This window comes from Heterodontus francisci, chromosome 9 (assembly GCF_036365525.1).
Source record: "Heterodontus francisci isolate sHetFra1 chromosome 9, sHetFra1.hap1, whole genome shotgun sequence".
In the NCBI taxonomy this organism is placed as follows: Eukaryota; Metazoa; Chordata; class Chondrichthyes; order Heterodontiformes; family Heterodontidae; genus Heterodontus; species Heterodontus francisci.
Genome location: NC_090379.1, coordinates 977,601 through 997,941, shown reverse-complemented (window position 1 = coordinate 997,941; position 20,341 = coordinate 977,601). Strand labels below are relative to the sequence as shown.

Genomic DNA, 20,341 nt, shown 5'->3' with positions numbered 1-20,341 from the left:
GGGCGGAGAAATGGCAGATGGAGTTTAATCTGGACAAATGTGAGGTAATGCATTTTGGAAGATCTAATACAGGTGGGAAGTATACATGAAATGGCAGAACCCTTCGGAGTATTGACAGGCAGAGAGATCTGGGTGTACAGGTCCACAGGTCACTGAAAGTGGCAACGCAGGTGGATAAGGTAGTCAAGAAGGCATACGGCATGCTTGTCTTCATCGGTCGGGGCATAGAGTATAAAAATTGGCAAGTCATACTGCAGCTGTACAGAACCTTAGTTAGGCCACACTTAGAATATTGCGTGCAATTCTGGTCGCTACACTACCAGAAGGATGTGGAGGCTTTGGAGAGGGTACAGAAGAGGTTTACCAGGATGTTGCCTGGTCTGGAGGGCATTAGCTATGAGGAGAGGTTGGATAAACTCGGGTTGTGTTCACTGGAACGATGGAGGTGGAGGGGCGACATGACAGAGGTTTACAAAGTTATGAGTGGCATGGACAGAGTGGATAGCCAGAAGCTTTTTCCCAGGGTGGAAGAGTCATTTACTAGGGGACATAGGTTTAAGGTGAGAGGGGCAAAGTTTAGAGGGGATGTGCGAGGCAAGTTCTTTACACAGAGGGTGTTGAGTGCCTGGAACTTGCTGCCGGGGGAGGTGGTGGAAGCAGGTACAATAGCGACGTTTAAGAGGCATCTTGACAAATACATGAATGGGATGGGAATAAAGGGATAGTGATCCCGGAAGTGCAGAAGGCATCAAGATCGGCGCAGGCTCGGAGGGCCGAATGGCCTGTTCCTGTTCTGTTCTTTGTTCTAAAGGATATCAGTGAACCAGATGGGTTTTTATGATAATCGACAGTGGTTTCATGGTTAGCTTTTAATTCCAGATTTTTATTAATTGAATTCAAATTTCACCATCTGCCATGGTGGGATTCGAACCCATGTCCCCAGAGCTTTCGCTTAGCTGGACCTCTGTATTTCTCGTCCAGTGACATTATCACTGGGCCACCCCCTCCCCTGGTAATTTCTTATTAACCTCCCCTTGCTATCAGAAGTCTCCATCAACACTGTCTCTGTGATTCCACCTTAAGTCGCATGCACAAAATCTGCTCCCACCTTCCTCTCGCACTGTTACAGTGTAAATATGATTCTCATCTGTTACCCATTGTCCTCAGATGGCGGAGCAGGAGTCAGATGGCGTGGTCGCAGATGGAGAACGGAGCAGTGTGTCGTCAACGCCAAATTCCAACGTAAGTCATGGACAAGGCAGGATTGGGCAGGAAATAAAATGCAGCTTCGATGGAACTCGGGTTAACTCCGTGCTGTCTCAGTATTTGTCAGATTCTCTTGATCGATTTCTTGTGTTTAATAAATGCTGGAGCCAGGTGTGAGTCAGCCTGAGTTTGGGATTACAAAGGAGGCTGCAAGGTGAGTTTAAGGTACTCTCATTTCATTTGCTACTGGACACAAAGGGATAGTATTTGGTTAACATTGAGCCCATTCTTCAAGTTTAAGACTGTTCAACACCTGGGGCCCTTGTTTGAGGGGGTTCTGGGCAGACCCAAAACCCACTCACTATATAGATTCAAGGCCTAACGTCTGATGGTAAAAGTCATCACTGATAAGCAGGATTGGGTTTTTTCAGTGGCCCCAGCATTCTGAATCCTCACCTGCCATTGTTGATTGTGCCTGTGTGCCACTCTGTTTAATCAGTTATTCTGGCTGCTTTCTGTGATCACTTTCTCTGATTGATTTCTAGGTGTTTGTTGCAGCTGTTCTCCAGGATCCTGAACTAGGACTAACACCTGTTGCATCCCCAGCACATCAAACATATGGAACCATGGAAAATCGTGATGAAACCAAATCTGAGGACTCTGAGCGAATGCAAAGCTTTGAAACAGATTTGGAAAGTCAGCAGCGTGAGCCAACTGCTGGGTCACTAATGGACAGTGAGATTCACTATCACTAGTAGTTGCTGGGGATAACCGTACAGAAGCAGACTATTATTGACGAATGTATCTTTCACATGATGCTGTCTATTTTAATGCCAGACATCTGCCGACTGTGGAGACAGAAGAGGACTAAGAGGCTGTGGAGCTTTTGTGAAGAGGGTTGGAGCCATACATCCGAATTGCTTTGTTCCATAACTGCCTGCGATAGCAACCTGACCAAGAATGTCCAGGTGACCAGCATGTCCCAGTGAATGCTGCATGTTTCCGAGTACCCAGAGAGTATTGTGTGCTGCAGTGGGAGCTGGAACGCTGCTGAAACATGCTCCCACCAAAAGGTGCCGTACTCACTACATTGTAAACAATATGGCTGAGGCCAGCCATCCTCTCTTACTGACCAAATATAACAAGCCTGGCATCCTGTGATCTTAGATTATATATTGTTACTGCTTTAATCTGTACAGTTTCAGACCAGTTGCCTCTTGTTTTGTTGCTGCCTAATTCTTTAATTTAAATTGAGCAAGTGATAAATGTTGTATTGCTTCTCTTAATCCAGTACCATTGCTTCTGGCTGTTTAGTTGACTTAGCATTTCACTGCCTGCCACATTCTGTCCTCTTCCCCGCTGGCAGATGCAACCCCTCCTCCCCCTCTCACTGCCTGTTACTCCCTCCTCCAACAACCTTAATCCTGACCTGTAAAATGAATATTTTACACAAGCTGCAGGATCTAGCACTGCTCCCATTGCTTTACTGAGGTGAATGTCTCCAAGTCTTTCCAACATACCATTGATCACCTCACTCTCTACTTCACCATCCATTTCCTCTCTGATAAAGACTACTGTGAAGTATTCATCAAATACTGCTGCCACTTTTATCATCTACCAGTAGAAATTCCACCTCTCAGGTCCCACCTAACTTTTACTGATTCCCATTTATTTTTGCATTTCCCATACATCTCTTCAGTCATGTTACCCTCCATTCCTGTGTTTACATTGCCATTCTCATTTATGCTTATATTCCTGTATTCCCGGTAATCCTGTATATTCACATTATCTTTTCACTACTGCCATTGTGTGTTGCTCACTCTTCACATTGATCAGACAGGCTGGGGAGAGGATAGACAGATAGATGTGCTGTAATCAGAGGGCGGTTGGGGGGGGAGGCTGTAATTGAATGGATTTTTTGAGGGGAGGACAATAATCTGACGAGAACGTGTGAGCCCTTAACTATCAAATTAACAGGGGGACAAGGTGGAAAGTAGAGGCCTATGCATTCACAATATTCAAACTAATAAATGGGACACTGTAGTCAATATAGAGAGGGAGCTTGTGTACAACCCCCAGGCAAGTTGAAGGGTCAAGTCATCCCAATAGGAACAGGAGGAGACCATTTAACCCTGTTCCACTATACAATGAGACCTAACTCCATATACCCCATATCCTTTAATACCCTTGCTTAACAAAAATCCATCAATATCAGACTGAAAATTAACTGATCTAGCATCAATTGCCATTGCAGAAGAGTGTTCCAAACTTCTACAACCCTTTGTGTGTAGAAGTGTTTTCTAATTTTATTCCTGAAAGATCTAGCTCTAATTTTTAGACTATGCCCCCTAGTCCTAGACTCCCTAGCCCTGCTTGTTAAAACTACGAAGCAGCTCAGACACTTTCTAACCCAAGTTTGATAACAGTCGAGTATTAGAAACCAGTTCAAATAGTGTAATCACTTTAAAATGCCTATCAAGATAAAACTCAGGATGCGCTGGTTGTATTATTATAAAATTAAATTTGATTATTCTCTTAATTTATTACAAAACCTTAGACAGTAGACCCTCCATCTTAACAAGTCTGCACTGATGTTTTTTCTTTGAGGCACCTAGTCTAATCCTACTCTTCCCCCACACTGTACTCTTTAATATTCCACCCAGTCTAATCCCAGTCTTGGCACCAGGGAGAGATAGTGGGAGTTAACTCGAAATTTAAATATACCTACCAGCAAGAAATGCGGCTCTATCCTGGAGACAGACAACTCACAAAGGAACAGAGATCACAATTAAGGTGGGAGTTTGCTGTCTGATTATACCAAATGGCAGAGACATGCTTCCCACTGGAAGATAAGACAACCAACCTAAGCCACCAAATCGAAGAACAAGCTCTAGAAGCTGTTGCTAGATAAGCCAGACTTTTAATATATCCTTCAGCCTTGCTAAGTGAAGTTCTTGTGAACTATATAAAGAGTCTAGGTATAAATTAATCCTTGGCCATTGAGATCAGTATTACCTTAAATCAGAGCTATCACTAGCTTCCAGGGAATTATCTCAACTGCCTTTGTAACCTCAATTATTACTTGCACTAATATCTGCTAAATATGTTATGTATTTCAATGCTGCAAATTGTGCTATAAGATGAATAAACAAATGTAATTGTGACTTCACAGTCTGACTTTCTCTTTGAATGAATTAACGCATCTTGCCAAATCCTAATAGGAGGCTGGTGAGGTAAGTGTTAACATAATCCCAACGGGTTGATGTAGGGTGATTTGCTGAGCCCAAGCTCAGCATCTAATATTTCCTACAAGACTGCAAGGTGAGGGCAAATGCATTTACAATGCTGTTGCATTGCAATAAATGCAGATCTAGCTGACGTGTATAATGAAACCTGTAAATTCCAAACGCCTAAGGGACTTGCATCTGATATTTTCAAAATGGTCATTGTATTATACAGTAAACTCAATGAGCCAAATATCCCACCATCCCTGTATCGCCTGCAGTGTTCCTGCTCCTTTTCACCCTCACCTTGGATTGTGTCTAATGCTGGAGTCCTGCCAGCAGGATGTGATATCAGTTCATTGGAGTTCCTTGTTCCCTGCCATCCAAAGGTTCTTTTCCATTGAGGGAGGGATGTCCTGATCCTGGGATGCGTTACATTGGCAGCCTGCACAGGGCCAAGTGGCTGCTATAGGGGCAGACTGTCTAGGAGACTGCAGCCAAATCAGGGGGAATCCTGTCCAAGCTGCCCTCTCTCCAACATTCATAACAAAGTAGACGAATTGATAGTTATTCACTTCAATGTACGCTATGATCTGATAACCATTATGGAGACGTGGCTGCAGGATGACAAGGATTGGGTCCTGAATATTGAGGGTATATGACATTCAAGAAGAATAGGAAGCTAAATAAAGGTGAAGAGGTAGCATTGTTAATCAAGGATGGCATTGGTGCAATAGTTAGAGATGACCTTGGTTCAGGAGATCAGGATCTAGAATCTGTTTGGGTGGAGATGAGGAATAGTAGGGGAAAGAAGTCACTAGTGGGAATGGTCTACAGGCCCCCTAACAGTAATCACAATGTGGGACAAAGTATCCAAGAAGAAATATTGGGTGCTTGTGATAAAGGGTCGGCAATAATTATGGGTGATTTTAATCTATATATAAACTGGAAAAATCAGATTGGCAATAGTAGCCTGGATGAGGAGTTCATAGAATTCTTTTGAGATAGTTTCTTAGAGCAGCACGTTCTGGAACTAACCAGGTTATATTAGACTTGGTTTTCTGTAATGTGACAGGATTAATTAATGAGTAAAGGCACCTCCAGGTAGCAGCGACCACAATGTGATTGAATTTTACATCCAGTTTGAGAGAGAGAAGAGTGGGTCTAAGACTAGTATTTTAACGTAAATGAGGGCAACTATGTGGGCATGAAAGCTGAGCTAGCTGAAGTGAACTGGGTTACTAGCCTTGGAGATAGATCAATAGAGAAGCAGTGGCAGACATTTAAGGGAATATTTCAGAATAAGTATATTCCTATTATAAAGAAAAATTCTAAGGGGAGGACCCACCATCCATGGTTAACTAAAGAAGTTAAAGAAAGCATCAAACTTAAGGAAAAAACATAGGTAAATTGGCCATTATAAATTGCCCCTAGTATAGGGAGGTGGTAGGGGAATATAGAGAAGGTGGGGATGTGGTAGGAATATGGGATGAGTGTAGGATTAGTATAAATGGGTGGTTGATTGTCGGCACAGACTCGGTGGGCCGAAGGGCATGTTCCAGTGCTGTATCTCTAAATAATAAATAAATATATAGTTGCGCAAAGATGAGTGGCAGGTCAGATGATTGGTCAGAATATAAAGAGCAGCAGACAATGACTAAAAGGTTAATCAGGAGAAAGAAATTAGAGTATGAGAGGAAGCTAGCTAGAAATGCAAAAACAGCAAGAGGTTCTACAGGTATTTAAAAAGGAAGAGTAAGTAAAGTGAGTGCTGGTCCTCTAGAGAGTGAGAATGAGGAGTTAATAGTAGATGATAAGGAAATGGTGGATGAAATGAACAAATATTTTGCTTCTGTCTTCACTACAAAAAACATTCCAGTAATAGCTGTAAATCAGGAGGTGGAAGAGAAGAACTTGGTGAAATTACAGCCACCAGGGAAACGGTACTGAGCAAACTGATGGAGTTGCGGACTGACATCTCCCCGGATCCTGATGGGCTTCATGCTAGGGTCTTAAAAGAGGTGGCTAATGAGGTAGTTGATGAGTTGGTGTTAATTTTTCAAAATTCTCTGGATTCTGGAAAGGTTCCATCAGACTGGAAAGTAGCAAATATAATCCCACTATTCAAGAAGGGGTGGGGGGGTGGAGACAGAAAGCAGCTAACTATAGGCCAGTTAGCTTGATGTCTGTCATGGGGAAGGTGTTAGAATCAATCATTAAGGAGGCTATAGCTGGGCACTTAGAAAAATTCAAAGTAATCGGAAAAGTCAACATGGTTTTGTGCAAGGGAAATCATATTTAACCAATTTATTGGAGTTTTTTGAAGGAATAACATGCGCTGTGGATAAAGGGGAGCCCGTTGACGTACTGTACTTGGATTCCCAGAAGGCATCTGACAAGGTGCCACATAAAAGGTTATTGCGCAAAGTAGGAGCTCATGGTGTAGGGGGTAATACATTAGCATGAATAGAAGATTGCTGGCTGGCAGAAAACAGAGTATACATAAATGGGTCCTTCTCTCATTGGCGGGATGTGACGAGTGGAGTCCCACAGGGGTCTGTGCTGGGGCCTCAACTTTTTTATAATTTATATCAATGACTTAGATGAGGGGAGCGATGGCTTGGTAGCTAAATTTGCAGATGACACAAAGATAGGTAGAAAAGTATGTTATGAAGAGGACATAAGGAGGTTGCAGACTGATATAGGTTGAGTGAGTGGGCAAAAATCTGGCACATGGAGTACAATGTGAGAAAATGTGAAGTTGTTCACTTTGGCAGGAGGAATAAAAAAGCAGAGTATTACTTAAACAGAGAATGACTGCAGAATTCAGAGGTGCAGAATGATCTAGGTGTTCTAGTGCATGAGTCACAAAAAGTTAGTATGCAGGTACAGCAAGTCATAAAGAAGGCTAACAGAATGCTAACCTTTATTATGACAGGAATTGAAAATAAAAGTAAGGATGTGATGCTTCAGTTATACAGGGTATTGGTGAGTCCACATCTCAAATACTGTGTGCAGTTTTGCTCTCCGTATTTAAGGAAGGATGTGAATGCTTAAATTACATAAATTAAATAAATGGAGTGGTTCAGAGGATGTTTACTAGATTGATACCTGGAATGAGTGGGTTGTCTTATGAGGAAAGGTTGGACAGACTGGGCTTATTTTCACTGGAGTTTAGAAGAGTGAGGGGAGACTTGATTGAAGTTTTTTCAGAGCCTGAACGGTTTTGACAAGGCAAATGTGGAAAGGATGTTTCCTCTTGTGGGCGAGTCCAGAACTAGGGAACACTGTTTTAAAATCAGGGGTCGCCCTTTCAGGACAGAGCTGAGCAATTTTTTTCTCTGAGGGTTGTGCGACTTCGGAATTCTCTGCCTCAGAAGGTGGAGGAGGCAGGTCATGGAATACTTTTAAGGCGGAGGCAGAAAAGTTCTTGTTAAGCAAGGGAATCAAAGGTTATCGGGGGTAGACGGGAGTGTGGAAGTCGAGACACAAACAGATCAGCTGCGATCTTATTGAATGGCGGAGCAGACTCAAGGGGCTGAATGGCCTCCTTCTGTTCCTAATTCGTCCTGTTCACGTCCTGCAGCTGCTAATGCTTGAAGTAGTGGTGGTGGGTAAAAGGCAGTTTGCAATTCATCAGTGCCTGATGTACTGAAGGAGTAGGGCTACCAACTCTATGGAAGTTATTCCTGGAAGTTTGATAATATGATGTTCTGTCCACCTGACACTAGATTGTTACTGGATTTACTGAATAAAGGTAAAGTCCCCTGTAGTTGAGAAATTTTTTTTTGGTTTGTGCCAGCAGGAGTTATGTGCATAATTTGTAGAACGAGGAGGCCGACAAAAAGGGGAAATAATTCCCAGCACCCTACTCCCCCAATCTTTTATTTCAGCTGTTGCAGCCTCACACTTACCTGTGCCGACAGTTCATAATTTTCAAGTGCTTGTGGTTTTAAGATGCAGTTATATTATTTGAGACCACCAGTAAGAGTTTGTTTGTAAGGTCTGTTTTCTGGGGGTGTACATGATTCACTATATTTTAAGTTTTTATTATGCAATATATACATCTTTTTCTAAATTAGCTTTTTTATGTGCTCAGACTTTCTGGAATCCTGAACAACTGATGCTCCCATTAACTTGTTTGCACAGTTCCATAGTAGGCAGTTCTGAGCTGGTCTGCAGCAGCCTACAAACAAGCGGTCAGTTTTGCAGAAGGCAATATGTTTAAGAAAATTACAAAGTTCAGGACCAGCAGTTTTTAAATCTTGTACATTTGGCAGTGAGAATGCTCACTCTCTTCATGTCAACATTTTTCACTTGCATTCAAGCTTTTAGCTTCCATCGCTGAAGTCCAACACCTATGTCAAGGCTGCTGCAGCTTCCAGCTCATACCCAGTTACAGTTAAATCATGTTCAAAATAAAGCATATGCTTTATTATTTGTGTCAGCTCCAAGGGGACAATAAGTATCACTTGCTTTGAAGGCTGCAGAAGAGCTTGTCAAAAGCTTAAGGCAAAGGCAGTCACCGTTTCTGTTCAACAAAATCTTTGGTTCAACCTTGACCCAGTGTCAATGAACAGCTGCCATGAACCTTCTCTGACTTCTGGTAAGCTTTAGAACTCCCAAGATTCCAACCACCTCAATCCTGCCATTGGACTGTGAGGATCCTGAGCAAGTGGGCCAATCATCCCATAGGACAGGGGGTGGAACAAGTAGAAGCTGGAATTTAAAAAAAATCAGTTACTGTGTAATACAGCCACACCAGGAGGTACAACCTGTTGCTAGCTTTTTAGACTCTGCAAGGGTGGAAGCGTCAGGGCAGAGGGGCAAGGGACAGGGGTGGGGAGCGGCAGGGTGGGGGTGCGGCAGGGTGGGGAGCGGCAGGGTGGGGGTGCGGCAGGGTAGCGAACCGCAGGGTGGGGAGCGGCAGGGTGGGGAGCGGCAGGGTGGGGAGCGGCAGATGTCGCCTGACCTGCTGAATATTTCCAGCATTCTCTGTGTTTGATCCATTACAGTTTGCTTCCTGGTTCCGGTGGGGTGGGGGCGGGGGAACCACCGCAGAATATTTGGAAAAACGTCTGGGAGGGGAGGGAGAGTAGCCAAAGTCAGAGAAGACTTTGAGAAGAGTGTAATGAAATACACAAAGCATTCAAAAGAAAACTGAAGTTAGACATATTAATAACTGTGAAGGAACAATTCCATGACGCCTTTCACTTCAGGAGGTGTCAAAGCTCTTTATAGCTGAGTAGGTATTTTTGACGTGTAGTCACTATTGTAATGGAGGAAACAAGGCCCCCAATTGCACACAGCAAGCACCTACAAACAGAAATATGATAATGACTAGATCATAGTGATGTTAATTGAGGGATAAATATTGACCAGGACACCAGGAAGAACTCCCCTGCTCTCTGCAAAATAGTGCCATGGGAGCTTTTACACCACTTGAGAGAGCAAACAGAGCCTTAGTTTAACATTTCATCTAAGTGACAGTGCAGCACTCCACTGGAAGGTCAGCCTGCACTTTCTGCTCAAGTCTCTGGAGTTGACCCCACAAATGTCTGGCTCAGAGGCAAGAATGCTACCTACTGAGCCACAGTTAACACAATAGGAGTTATAATAGAAATAAGGCTCAGGTTTGCAAAGGACTGGAAACTTAATTCATATTCCTGGTTATAACTTTTTCAGAAGTGACAGAGTGTGATGGTGACTGCGTTAGTGAAGGAATCTATCACAGCTCCAGAGTGTAAGGTTACCCTCAGGGGTTGTGCTAAGACAGAATCCCTACAGATAGAGTTAAAATATAGGAAGGGAAAATGGTACAATTCTCAGCATTCAGTACAGATGAGATAGATCGGGAGATTCCTATAAGGCAAAATGGGGATGCATTAAAGAATAAATTTCTGTGGATAAAAAGAGCCTAAAGCCTAAATTGAAACTTAAGGGGATAGGAAACAAAGACAAGCAGATTATATAAAAGGAAATAGTAAGGACTTTTCCAAACCAAGAAAGATGGTTGTGGTTGTTCGAGGCCAATCATCTCATCCCCAGGACATTGCTGCAGGAGTTCCTCAGGGTAGTGTTCTAGGTCCAACCATCTTCAGCTGCTTCATGAATGACCTTCCTCCTATCATCAGGTCAGAAGTGGGGATGTTCGCTGGTGATTCTATGATGTTCAGCACCATTGAAAACTCCTCAGATACTGAAGCAGCCCATGTCCATGTGCAGCAGGACCTGGACAAAAGTCATGCTTGGGCTGATAAGTGGCAAGTTACAGTGGTGCCACACAAGCACCAGGCAATGCCCATCCCCAATGAGAGAGAATCCAACCATCTCCCCTTGACATTCGATGGCATTACTGGGGCATATTTTACAGACCCCCGATGTCAGGATTCGTGGCAGGGGGCAGTGTGCCAGAAAATGCTACTGGGGGAGGCCCGCCATGGGCCTCCATGCCGGGAAGGCCCGGCCCCATACCACTGACGGCAGCGAGGCCTTGTGGTGACACCCACCCCCACCCCCGCCCCCCTGTCACTTGGCGGTGGAATTCAAAATTTAAATATGGTAATTTATTAAAAGTAATGAATTAATTACTTAACCGCTCCTGCCGTCAGTCCCGGTGCGCTATTCGTGCCAGTGGCTAGCACTCCTGCGTCTTTGAATCCCCGTCTGGGGATCCAAGGCAGAACACTGGTGGGGAGGGAGGAGCAGGTAGGTTTTCAGGGCTGGAGGGGGGGGGGCGGGAGAGCATGGTCAAATGTTTCTGATTGGTCTGGGAGTGGTGGTAAGGGCTAAAGTTTAAAGTTTATGAACTTTGGGGGGGAAAGTCAGGAGCACAAGTTTTTTTTGTCGGGGAGAGGGCAGGTAATGAATTTGATGGTCATGGGGGAGGGTGGTGGATAGGGTCGGATAACTTTATTTAATATTTTAAAGTCATTTTTCTTTAAACATTTAAATTAAATGGAAGGGCTGGAAGTCCTTTAACAGTGGCATCGGCACCTGATGCCGTTGTCGGGGACGGACCGCCCACCTCCTCCACGTCATCTGGGGGGGGGGGGGGGGGGGTGAGGGATGCCCCAGCCATTTAAATGAGCCGCTACGTTTAATATCGCGGCAGCTCCACAACATGCAGTCTGCGTGGGTGGACTGCCATTTTTGTAGCTCGCCACCGACATTGGTAGCAAGCTTGTAAAATCCAGCCCACCATCTCTGAATCCCCCACTATCAACATCCTGGGGGGTTACCATTGACCAGAAACTGAACTAGAGCAGCCACATAAATGCTGTGGTTACAAGTGCCTGTCAGAGGCTGGGAATTATACGACGGGTAACTCACCACCTGACTCCCCAAAGCCTGTCCACCACTTACAAGGTACTTTCCAGATGACTGGATGAGTGCAGCTCCAACAACACTCAAGAAGCTCAAAACCAGGATAAAGCAGCCCGCATGATTGACACCCCATCCACAGCCATTCACTCCCTCCACCACCGATGCAGTGTGTACCATTTACAAGATGCACTGCAACAACATGCCATGCCTCCTTTGACAGCACCTTCCAAACCCACAACCTCTACCACCTAGAAAGACAAGGGCAGCAGATGCATGGAACATCACCACCTACAAGTTCCCCTCCAAGCCAAACACCATCCTGACTTGGAACTATATCGCCGGTCCTTCACTATCGCTGGGTCAAAATCCTGGAACTCCCTTCCTAACAGCATTGTGGTGTACTTACACCCCAAGGACTGCAGTGATTCAAGAAGGCAGCTCACCACCATCTTCTCAAGGGCAATTAGGGATGGGCAATAAGCGCTGGCCTAGCCAACGACACCTACATCCCATTAAAGAATAAAAAGATGAAGCAGGAGTCTAACTGTAGAAGATGAAAAAATGGCAGATATAGTAAAGAAATATTTTGCATCAATTTTTCCAAAGAATGCCAGCAATGAGACTGTAGCTGCACTTGAAAAGCTGAAACAATTGAGACAACTGCACAAAAGGAAATGCTTCTAAAGAAGTAGCAGTCACACTTCTGTTCTAAAGATTCTCACTCACCTGTACACACAGACAAGGACCAAGAACATCATTCCACCAGTGTAAACTCTCTGGGCTGCTTCATAGCTCAAGAGGAGGTCAAAACTTTGTAGCAGAACATGCCAAGTGATTGCTAAAGATGGACAAAAAAATTACCATTGGGTGAAAATTCACACATATAAAAAATTAACTATCGGGCATCTCAATGACTGAGAAAGGGTTGAACAGACCTAAATTTTAGGAAACTGGACTTTCGGGGAATGATGCAGTTACTGAAATGCCTCGAGTAGACTAGCAGACAACTGAGAAACAAAGCTAGGAGGATGGTATTGTTTTAAATGCACAATTTAGGGTTTAGCAAGTCAGGCTCTACTACTGGGCTAGAAATAAGAGGAAATTTATGTGGGAATAAATATGTAAATGGATAGAATAAGGGCAAAAAGAGGGCATCCCATAAATACAAACCTGCATGTTCATGTTCAGACAGGAATAGGACAAAGTAAAGACAAACTAAATAGTTGGACAAGCTAAAATAGACAAACAGCAGTATAAAAAGACATCTACAAAGCTATCTGGAGTAAACAGAGAAGGTAAAACAGCAGTCAATCACTGCCCAATGACACTCTCCCATCAATCAAGGCTCTCTGCAAATCAAGATTAATATGCTGGGCAATGAAAGATATTTTAACGAACAGAAGTATTGATAAGGAAGTTACTGAAATGTAGGAGAGAGAATAGAAGCCCAGAGCTGGGTGGCCAACATCCACAGACCTTTAGGAAGTCTTTGGAATCAGGTATAGTACCAAAGGATTGCCAAAAAGAAAATATAATTCCTTTCTTTAAATAAAGGTAAATGGACAATGCTGGAAAATGCAGAGCAGTGGCGGGCGAAATGTTAGAGACTATCTTGAAGGGAATCAAATATCGAAAGGGAGCAGGAAGTTATCAGGACAAGTCAGCAAGGCTTTATGGAGGCTACAAAGATCATACTTAACAAAGCAGCTAGAATTCTTTAAGGAAATAAGGGAACTCTGAATATTGTTTACCATTGCCGTTGGCAAGGATTTTGACACAAACTATACAAGGCTAATCCATAAAATAGCAAGGCATGCATTCAATCAGTAGGCAGTTATCAAAATAAAGATGGCAGAAAGCAGCCATGGATGGATTAGCGTCAGAGTGGTGGGAGTTGATGAGCTGGGACCTTTGTTACTCGCATTGTATATCACAAAGAATTACATAGTATTTGTAGCACAGAAATGGACTATTCATCCCAACAGGTCCATACCAGTGTTTATGCTGCACACGAGCCTCCTCTGTACCTAGAAGCAGAACAGTATCGAGTCTATCCAGCTCCTTCCAAGAGTTAGCCCACTCCCCATTTCCCTGCAACCCTTCTCCAAGTATTTATCCAATTCCCTTTTGAAAGTTACTATTAAGCTTATATACACCACCTGAACAGGCAGTGCATTCCAAATCCAAACCACTCATTGTGTAAAAAAGATTTTTCTCATGTCATACCTATCACACACCTCCCCCTTGTTCTCTTCCCCATCATTACCCCCAACCCCTTCACTTGCTTAAAACCTAATTATTTTCTAACCTTTGTCAGTTCTGATGAAAGGTCACAGACCTGAAATGTTAACTCTGCTTCTCTCTCCACAAATGATGCCTGACCTGCTGAGCATTTCCAGTACTTACTGTGTTTATTTTCTCATGTCATTTCTGGTTCTTTTGCTAATTGCCTTAGAAACATAGAAAATAGGAGCAGGAGTAGGCCATTTGGCCCTTCGAGCCTGCTCCGCCATTCATTATGATCATGGCTGATCATCCAACTCAGTAACCTGTTCCGGCTTTCGCCCCATACATCTTGATCCCTTTAGACCCAAGAGCTATATCTAACCCCTTTTTGAAAACATTCAATGTTTTGGCCTCAACTGCTTTCTGTGGTAGCGAATTCCACAGGCTCACCGCTCTCTGGGTGAAGAAATTTCTCCTCATCTCAGTCCTGAAAGGTTTACCCCGTATCCTTAGACTATCGGGAACATCCTTCCTGCATCTACCCTGTCAAGTCCTGTTAGAATTTTATAGGTTTCTATGAGATTCCCCCCCTCACTCTTCTGAACTCCAGCGAATATAATCCTAACCGACTCAATCTCTCCTCATACATCAGTCCCGCCATCCCAGGAATCAGTCTGATAAACCTTCACTGCACTCCCTCTATAGCAAGAACATCCTTCCTCAGATAAGGAGACCAAAACTGCACACAATATTCCAGGTGTGGCCTCACCAAGGCCCTGTATAATTGCAGTAAGACATCCCTACTTCTGTACACGAATCCTCTCGCTATGAAGGCCAACATACCATTTGCCTTTTTTACCGCCTGTTGCACCTGCATGCTTACCTACAGCGACTGGTGTACGAGAACACCCAGGTCTCGTTGCATATTCCCCTCTCTCAGTTTATAGCCATTCAGATAATAATCTGCCTTCCTGTTTTTGCTACCAAAGTGGGTAACCTCACATTTATCCACATTATACTGCATCGGCCATGCATTAGCCCACTCACTCAACTTGTCCAAATCACTCTGAAGCCTCTCTACATCCACCTCACAATTCACCCTCCCACCCAGTTTTGTCATCTGCAAATTTGGAGATATTACATTTAATTCCCTCATCTAAATCATTAATGTATATTGTGAATAGCTGGGGTCCTAGCACAGATCCCTGCGGTACCCCACTAGTTACTGCCTGCCATTCGGAAAAATACCCATTTATCCCTACTCTTGGTTTCCTGTCCGCCAACCAATTTTCTATCCATCGCAATACACTACCCCCAACCCCATGCGCTTTAATTTTACATGCCAATCTCTTATGTGGAACTTTGTCCAAAGCCTTCTGAAAGTCGAAATAAAGCACATCCACTGGCTCCCCCTCATCAACTCTACTAGTTACATCCTTGAAGAATTCTAAGAAGATGTCAAGCATGATTTCCCTTTTGTAAATCCATGGGTAAATCTGGGTATTGTATTAATCAGATTAAATCTGATTAATGACTCCTCAGCCATTGGAAACATTTTTCTTTGTTTATCTCAACACTTCATGATTTTAAATACCTGTATCAAATCTTCTCAGCCTTCTGTGCTCCAAGAACAATCCCAGCTTTTTCAGTCTATCTACGTAACTATAATCCTTCATCCCCAGAACCACTGTTGTAAATCTCTTCTGTACGCTCTCCAAAGCTAGAGTGTGGATCCCAGGAATTGGGCACAATACTCGAGCTGGGGCCAAACTAGTCTTTTATATAGGTTCAGCAGAACTTCCATGCTTTTGTGCTTTCTGCCTTTATTTATAAAACCCAGGATCCCATATGCTTTATTAAATGCTTTGTTAACCTGCCGTGTCACCTTCAAAGACTGAAACTCCCTCAGGTCTCTCTGTTCTTGCACTTCATATAAAATTGTACCATTTAGCATGTATTGTTTCTCCTCATTTTTCCTACAAAAATATATCAGCTCACATATTGCTGCGTTGAATTTCATCTGCCATGTGTCTCCCTTACAGCAGCCTATGTCTTTCCTAATTGGCTCCATCGCTCTTCTGACAACCCTTTTACTGTTAATATATGTCTATATAAGACCTTTGGATGCTCTTTTACGCAAGCCACCAATCTAAGAAGGCAAGGAACAGTGTCAGAGTAATTATTGCACAGAAGGAGCCCATTCGACCCATCAAGTCCATGCTGGCTCCTGGAGAGCAATCTAGCCAATCCCACTCTCCTGTCGATCCTCATAGTCCTGCAAGTTTATTTCCCTCAAGTGCCCATCCAAGTTCCTTTTGAAACCATTCGTTGTCTCTGCTTCCATCACGCTCATAGGCAGCAAATTCCAGGTCATTATCACCCGCTGCATAAAAAGGTTCTTCCTCACATCCTCCCCTGCATCTCTTGCCCAAAATCTTAAATCTGTGTCCTCTAGTCCTTGTACCATCGGCTAATGGGAACAGGTTTTATTGACAACCTCATCCAAATCCGTCATAACCTTGGACACCCCATCAATCTTCCTTGATCCAAGGGGAACAACCCCTGCTTCTCCAACTTAACCTTGCAGCTAAAATACCTCATCCCTGGAACCATTCTGGTAAATCTCCTCTGCACCCGCTCAAGAACCCTCACGTCCTTCCTAAGGTGTGGTGACCAAAACTGAACGTAATACTCTAGTTGTAGCCTAACCAGAGATTTATAAAACGTTCAGCATACCTTCCCTGCTTTTGTACTCAATATTTTTATTTATAATGCCCAAGATCGCACATGATTTGTTGACCACTCTTTCAGCATGTCCTGCTACCTTTAAAGATCTATGCACATGCACCCCCAGGACCCCCGACCCTGTACACTCTTTAGAACTGTATCATTTCAGTCTCTACGGCCTCTCCCCATCCCTTCTGTCAAAATGCATCACCTCACACTTTTCTTAATTAAGTTCCATCTGCCACTTGTCTGCCCATTCCGCTAGCTGACTTATGTCATGCTGCAATTGATTTGTACCATCCTCACTGTTTGCCACTCCTTCAAGTTTGGTGTCATTGGCAAATTTTGAAATGTTACTCTCTGCTCCAATATCCAAGTAATTTAAATATAACAAGGCAGTGGCCCTAGCACTGACCCTTGGGGAACACCACTATTTATCATCTTCCAATCTGAAAAATAATCATTTATCACAACTCGCCATTTTCTGTCGAGCCAAATTTTTTTTTATCCAAGCAGACACTGATTTTAAAATAAAAGCAAAATACTGCAAAGTGTTGGAAATACTCAACAGGTCAGGCAGCCTCTCTGCAGAGAGAAACAGGGTTAATGTTTCAGGTCTGTGACATTTCATCAGAACTGACAAAGCTTAGAAATATAATAGGTTTAAAGAAAGTGAAGAGTTTGGTTGGGGGTGGGGAGTGGTGGGGAAAGAACAAAAGGGAAGGTGTGTGATAGGGCAGAGGGCAGGAGAGATTAAATGACAAAGATGTCATGGGACAAAGGCAAAGGGAGTGCTAACGGTAGTGGTGAAAGACAAAGCAGTAGTCCAAAGAGAGTATTAGAATAATGACCACTTTGTCCATAGGTCTTCAGTACTGTTCTCGGAATGTTGTCAGGGCCCATCTCCTTTGCAATATCCAGTGCCTTCAGTCATTTCTTGATATCACGTGGAGTGAATCAAATTGGCTGAAGACTGGCATATGTGATGCTAGGGACTTCAGGAGGAGGCCGAGATGGAATATCCACTCAGCTCTTCTGTCTGAAGATTGTTGCAAATGCTGACAGTGATGGGATGGGAAGATGTGTTTGGTGGCGGCGTCACGCTGAAGGTGGCGGAAATGGCGGAGGACGTCCTCCTCTCTGCTCACCATCTAAGGCCCCAAAAACTCCTTCCAGGTGAAGCAGCGATTCACTTGTACTTCTTTCAATTTAGTATACTGTATTCACTGCTCACAATGTGGTCACCTCTACATTGGGGAGACCAAACGCAGATTGGGTGACTGCTTTGCGGAACATTTCCACTCAGTCTGTAAGCATAACTCCGAGATTCCTGTTGCTTGCCATTTTACCTCACCACCCTGCTCTCCTGCCCACAATTGCTTGGCCTGCTGCAGTGTTCCAATGAACATCAACGCAAGCTCGAGGAACAGCACCTCATCTTTCGATTTGGCACTCTACAGCCTTCTGGACTGAACATTGAGTTCAACAATTTCAGAGCATGACTGGCCTTTTTTATTATTTTATTTTATTATTTTTTAACCATGTGCCTACCTTAAACTTGGTTATTCATGTTTGTGCTTTTAGACAGAGCTGCTCATTATTCTGCCATTAACATTCTCTCTGGACTAACGATTTGTCTTGCACCACTACCATTAGCATTCTCTTTGTCTTTGTCCCATGACATCTTTGCCATTTAATCTCTCCTGCCCTCTATCCCATCACCTATCTGCTCTTCTGTTCTCTTCCCCCTTCCCCTTCACTTGCTTAAAACCTATTACATTTCAAACCTTTGCCAGTTTTGATGGAAGGTCATAGACCTGAAAAGTTAACTCTGCTTCTCTCCCCACAGATGCTGTCTGACTTGCTCAGTATTTCTGACACTGACCTGCTATTCCATGAATCTCCATTGTATTAACCAGCCTTGTATGTGGTCCTTTGTCAACACTTTCTTAAGATTTAAATTGACAATATACATTGCATTTCCTTCATCAACCTTCTATTACTTCAACAAAATTCAACTGGATTTGCAAGCATGATCTGCCTTTCACAAATCCATGCTGACTATCCTTAATTAGCTCGAACCACTCCAAGTGCCTGTTGATATTTTTCCCCTGATTATTACCCATCACTGATGCTAAACTAATTGGCCTGTAGTTGCTTGGACTGTCCTTACATCCTTTCTTGAATAAGGGTGTCACATTTACCACTCTCCAATCATCTGGCACCTTTCCCGTATTCAGGGAAGATCGGAAGATTATGGCAATACCTTCCGCTAACTCCATCCTCACTTCCTTTAGTAAACTTGAGTGCAAGCCATGCGGACCTGGCGATTTATCCAGTCTAAGGATAGCCAGCTTTTCCAGTACCTCCTGCCTCTCAATTTTCACCCCATTCATCACCTCTACCATCTCCGTTTCTACTATTATTTTGACAACATCCTCTTCCTGAGTAAACAAAGCACTTATTCAGTATTCTAGCCTTGCCTTATGTCTCTAAGCATATATCACCCTCTTGGTCCCTAATAGGCCTCAACCTGCCTTTTACTACCCACTTACTATTTATATACCGGTAGAAGATTTTTGGGTTTCCTTTTATCGCTGAAAATAGAGACATGTTGTCGAAGCTTTTTGTCTTGCACTCATCAGGACAGTCCTCAAGAATACCAACGTAAGGGAAAACAATAACTTTATGCTGTGAGAAGAGAGTGCTGATTGGTAGAGACGTTGTCATGGAGAATGCACCAGTTTATGGTGACTGACAGCTAACTGTCAAGCTTTGTTTGAAATTTAAACCAGGCAGCTTGACTCTGATTGGTTAAGGAATTGCCCTGAGGAATGAACCAGCGAATGGCTCACTTATTTTGTTCAGCCGAAACAGGCGCAATATGTGTACATGCCTTTCTATCTGCAAAGAACAGGGCCCTACGTATTATTATATGTAGCTTCCAGTATGTGCAAATGCGCCAGACTGTGAGTGCTACTGACAATCGTAAATTGCTTGTCAGCGTAATTCTTAGCACACAGAGGATTATTTAGCAAATGTTGTCATCGTATCAACAATATGTCCCTTCTGCTGTTTGCAACGGGCAAGGTACAGGTCTTACCCAACCAGCCCATGCTTGCAAAACTCAAAACAGTGTCCAACAACATCACAGTCCTCAACATTGACTCCGGACCCCATGAGGTCTCATGGCATCAGGTCAAACATGGGCAAGGTAACCTCCTACTGATTACCATCTACTGCCCTCCCTCAGCTGATGACTCAGTGCTCCTCCATGTTGAACACCACTTGGAGGAAGCACTAAGGGTGGCAAGGGCACAAAATGTACTCTGGGTGGGGGACTTCAATGTCCACCACCAAGAGTGGCTCGGTAGCACCACTACTGACTGAGCAGGCAGAGTCCTAAAGGACAGAGCTGCTAGACTGGGTCTGCGGCAGGTGGTGGGGGAACCAACACGAGGGAAAGACATACTTGACCTCGTCCTCATCAATCTGCCGGCCGCAGATGCTTCTGTCCACGACTGTATTGGTAGGAGTGACCACCGCACAGTACTTGTGGAGACGAAGTCCCGCCTTCACATTGACGATACCGTCCATCGTATTGTGTGGCACTATCACCGTGCGAAATGGGA

General features: G+C 43.8%; 2 protein-coding genes across 4 annotated transcripts in view; one reads left to right on the top strand and one right to left on the bottom strand.

Moving 5' to 3' along the window:
• tmem63c (transmembrane protein 63C) overlaps window positions 1-4,335 on the top strand; it is a 191,600-nt gene extending 187,265 nt beyond the window's left edge. The window contains exons 20-21 of the mRNA XM_068038420.1: window positions 1,168-1,242; window positions 1,752-4,335. Of these exons, the coding sequence (XP_067894521.1) occupies window positions 1,168-1,242; window positions 1,752-1,961 (285 nt within the window). The 3' untranslated portion in view covers window positions 1,962-4,335. The remainder of the gene's footprint in view (window positions 1-1,167; window positions 1,243-1,751) is intronic.
• A 4,123-nt stretch (window positions 4,336-8,458) lies between these two features.
• pomt2 (protein-O-mannosyltransferase 2) overlaps window positions 8,459-20,341 on the bottom strand; it is a 266,777-nt gene continuing 254,894 nt past the window's right edge. For all 3 annotated transcript variants that reach the window (XM_068038417.1, XM_068038418.1, XM_068038419.1), the window contains 2 exons: window positions 12,483-12,594; window positions 8,459-9,149 (listed from right to left, as the gene is read on the bottom strand). In XM_068038417.1, the coding sequence (XP_067894518.1) occupies window positions 9,044-9,149; window positions 12,483-12,594 (218 nt within the window). In that variant the 3' untranslated portion in view covers window positions 8,459-9,043. The remainder of the gene's footprint in view (window positions 9,150-12,482; window positions 12,595-20,341) is intronic.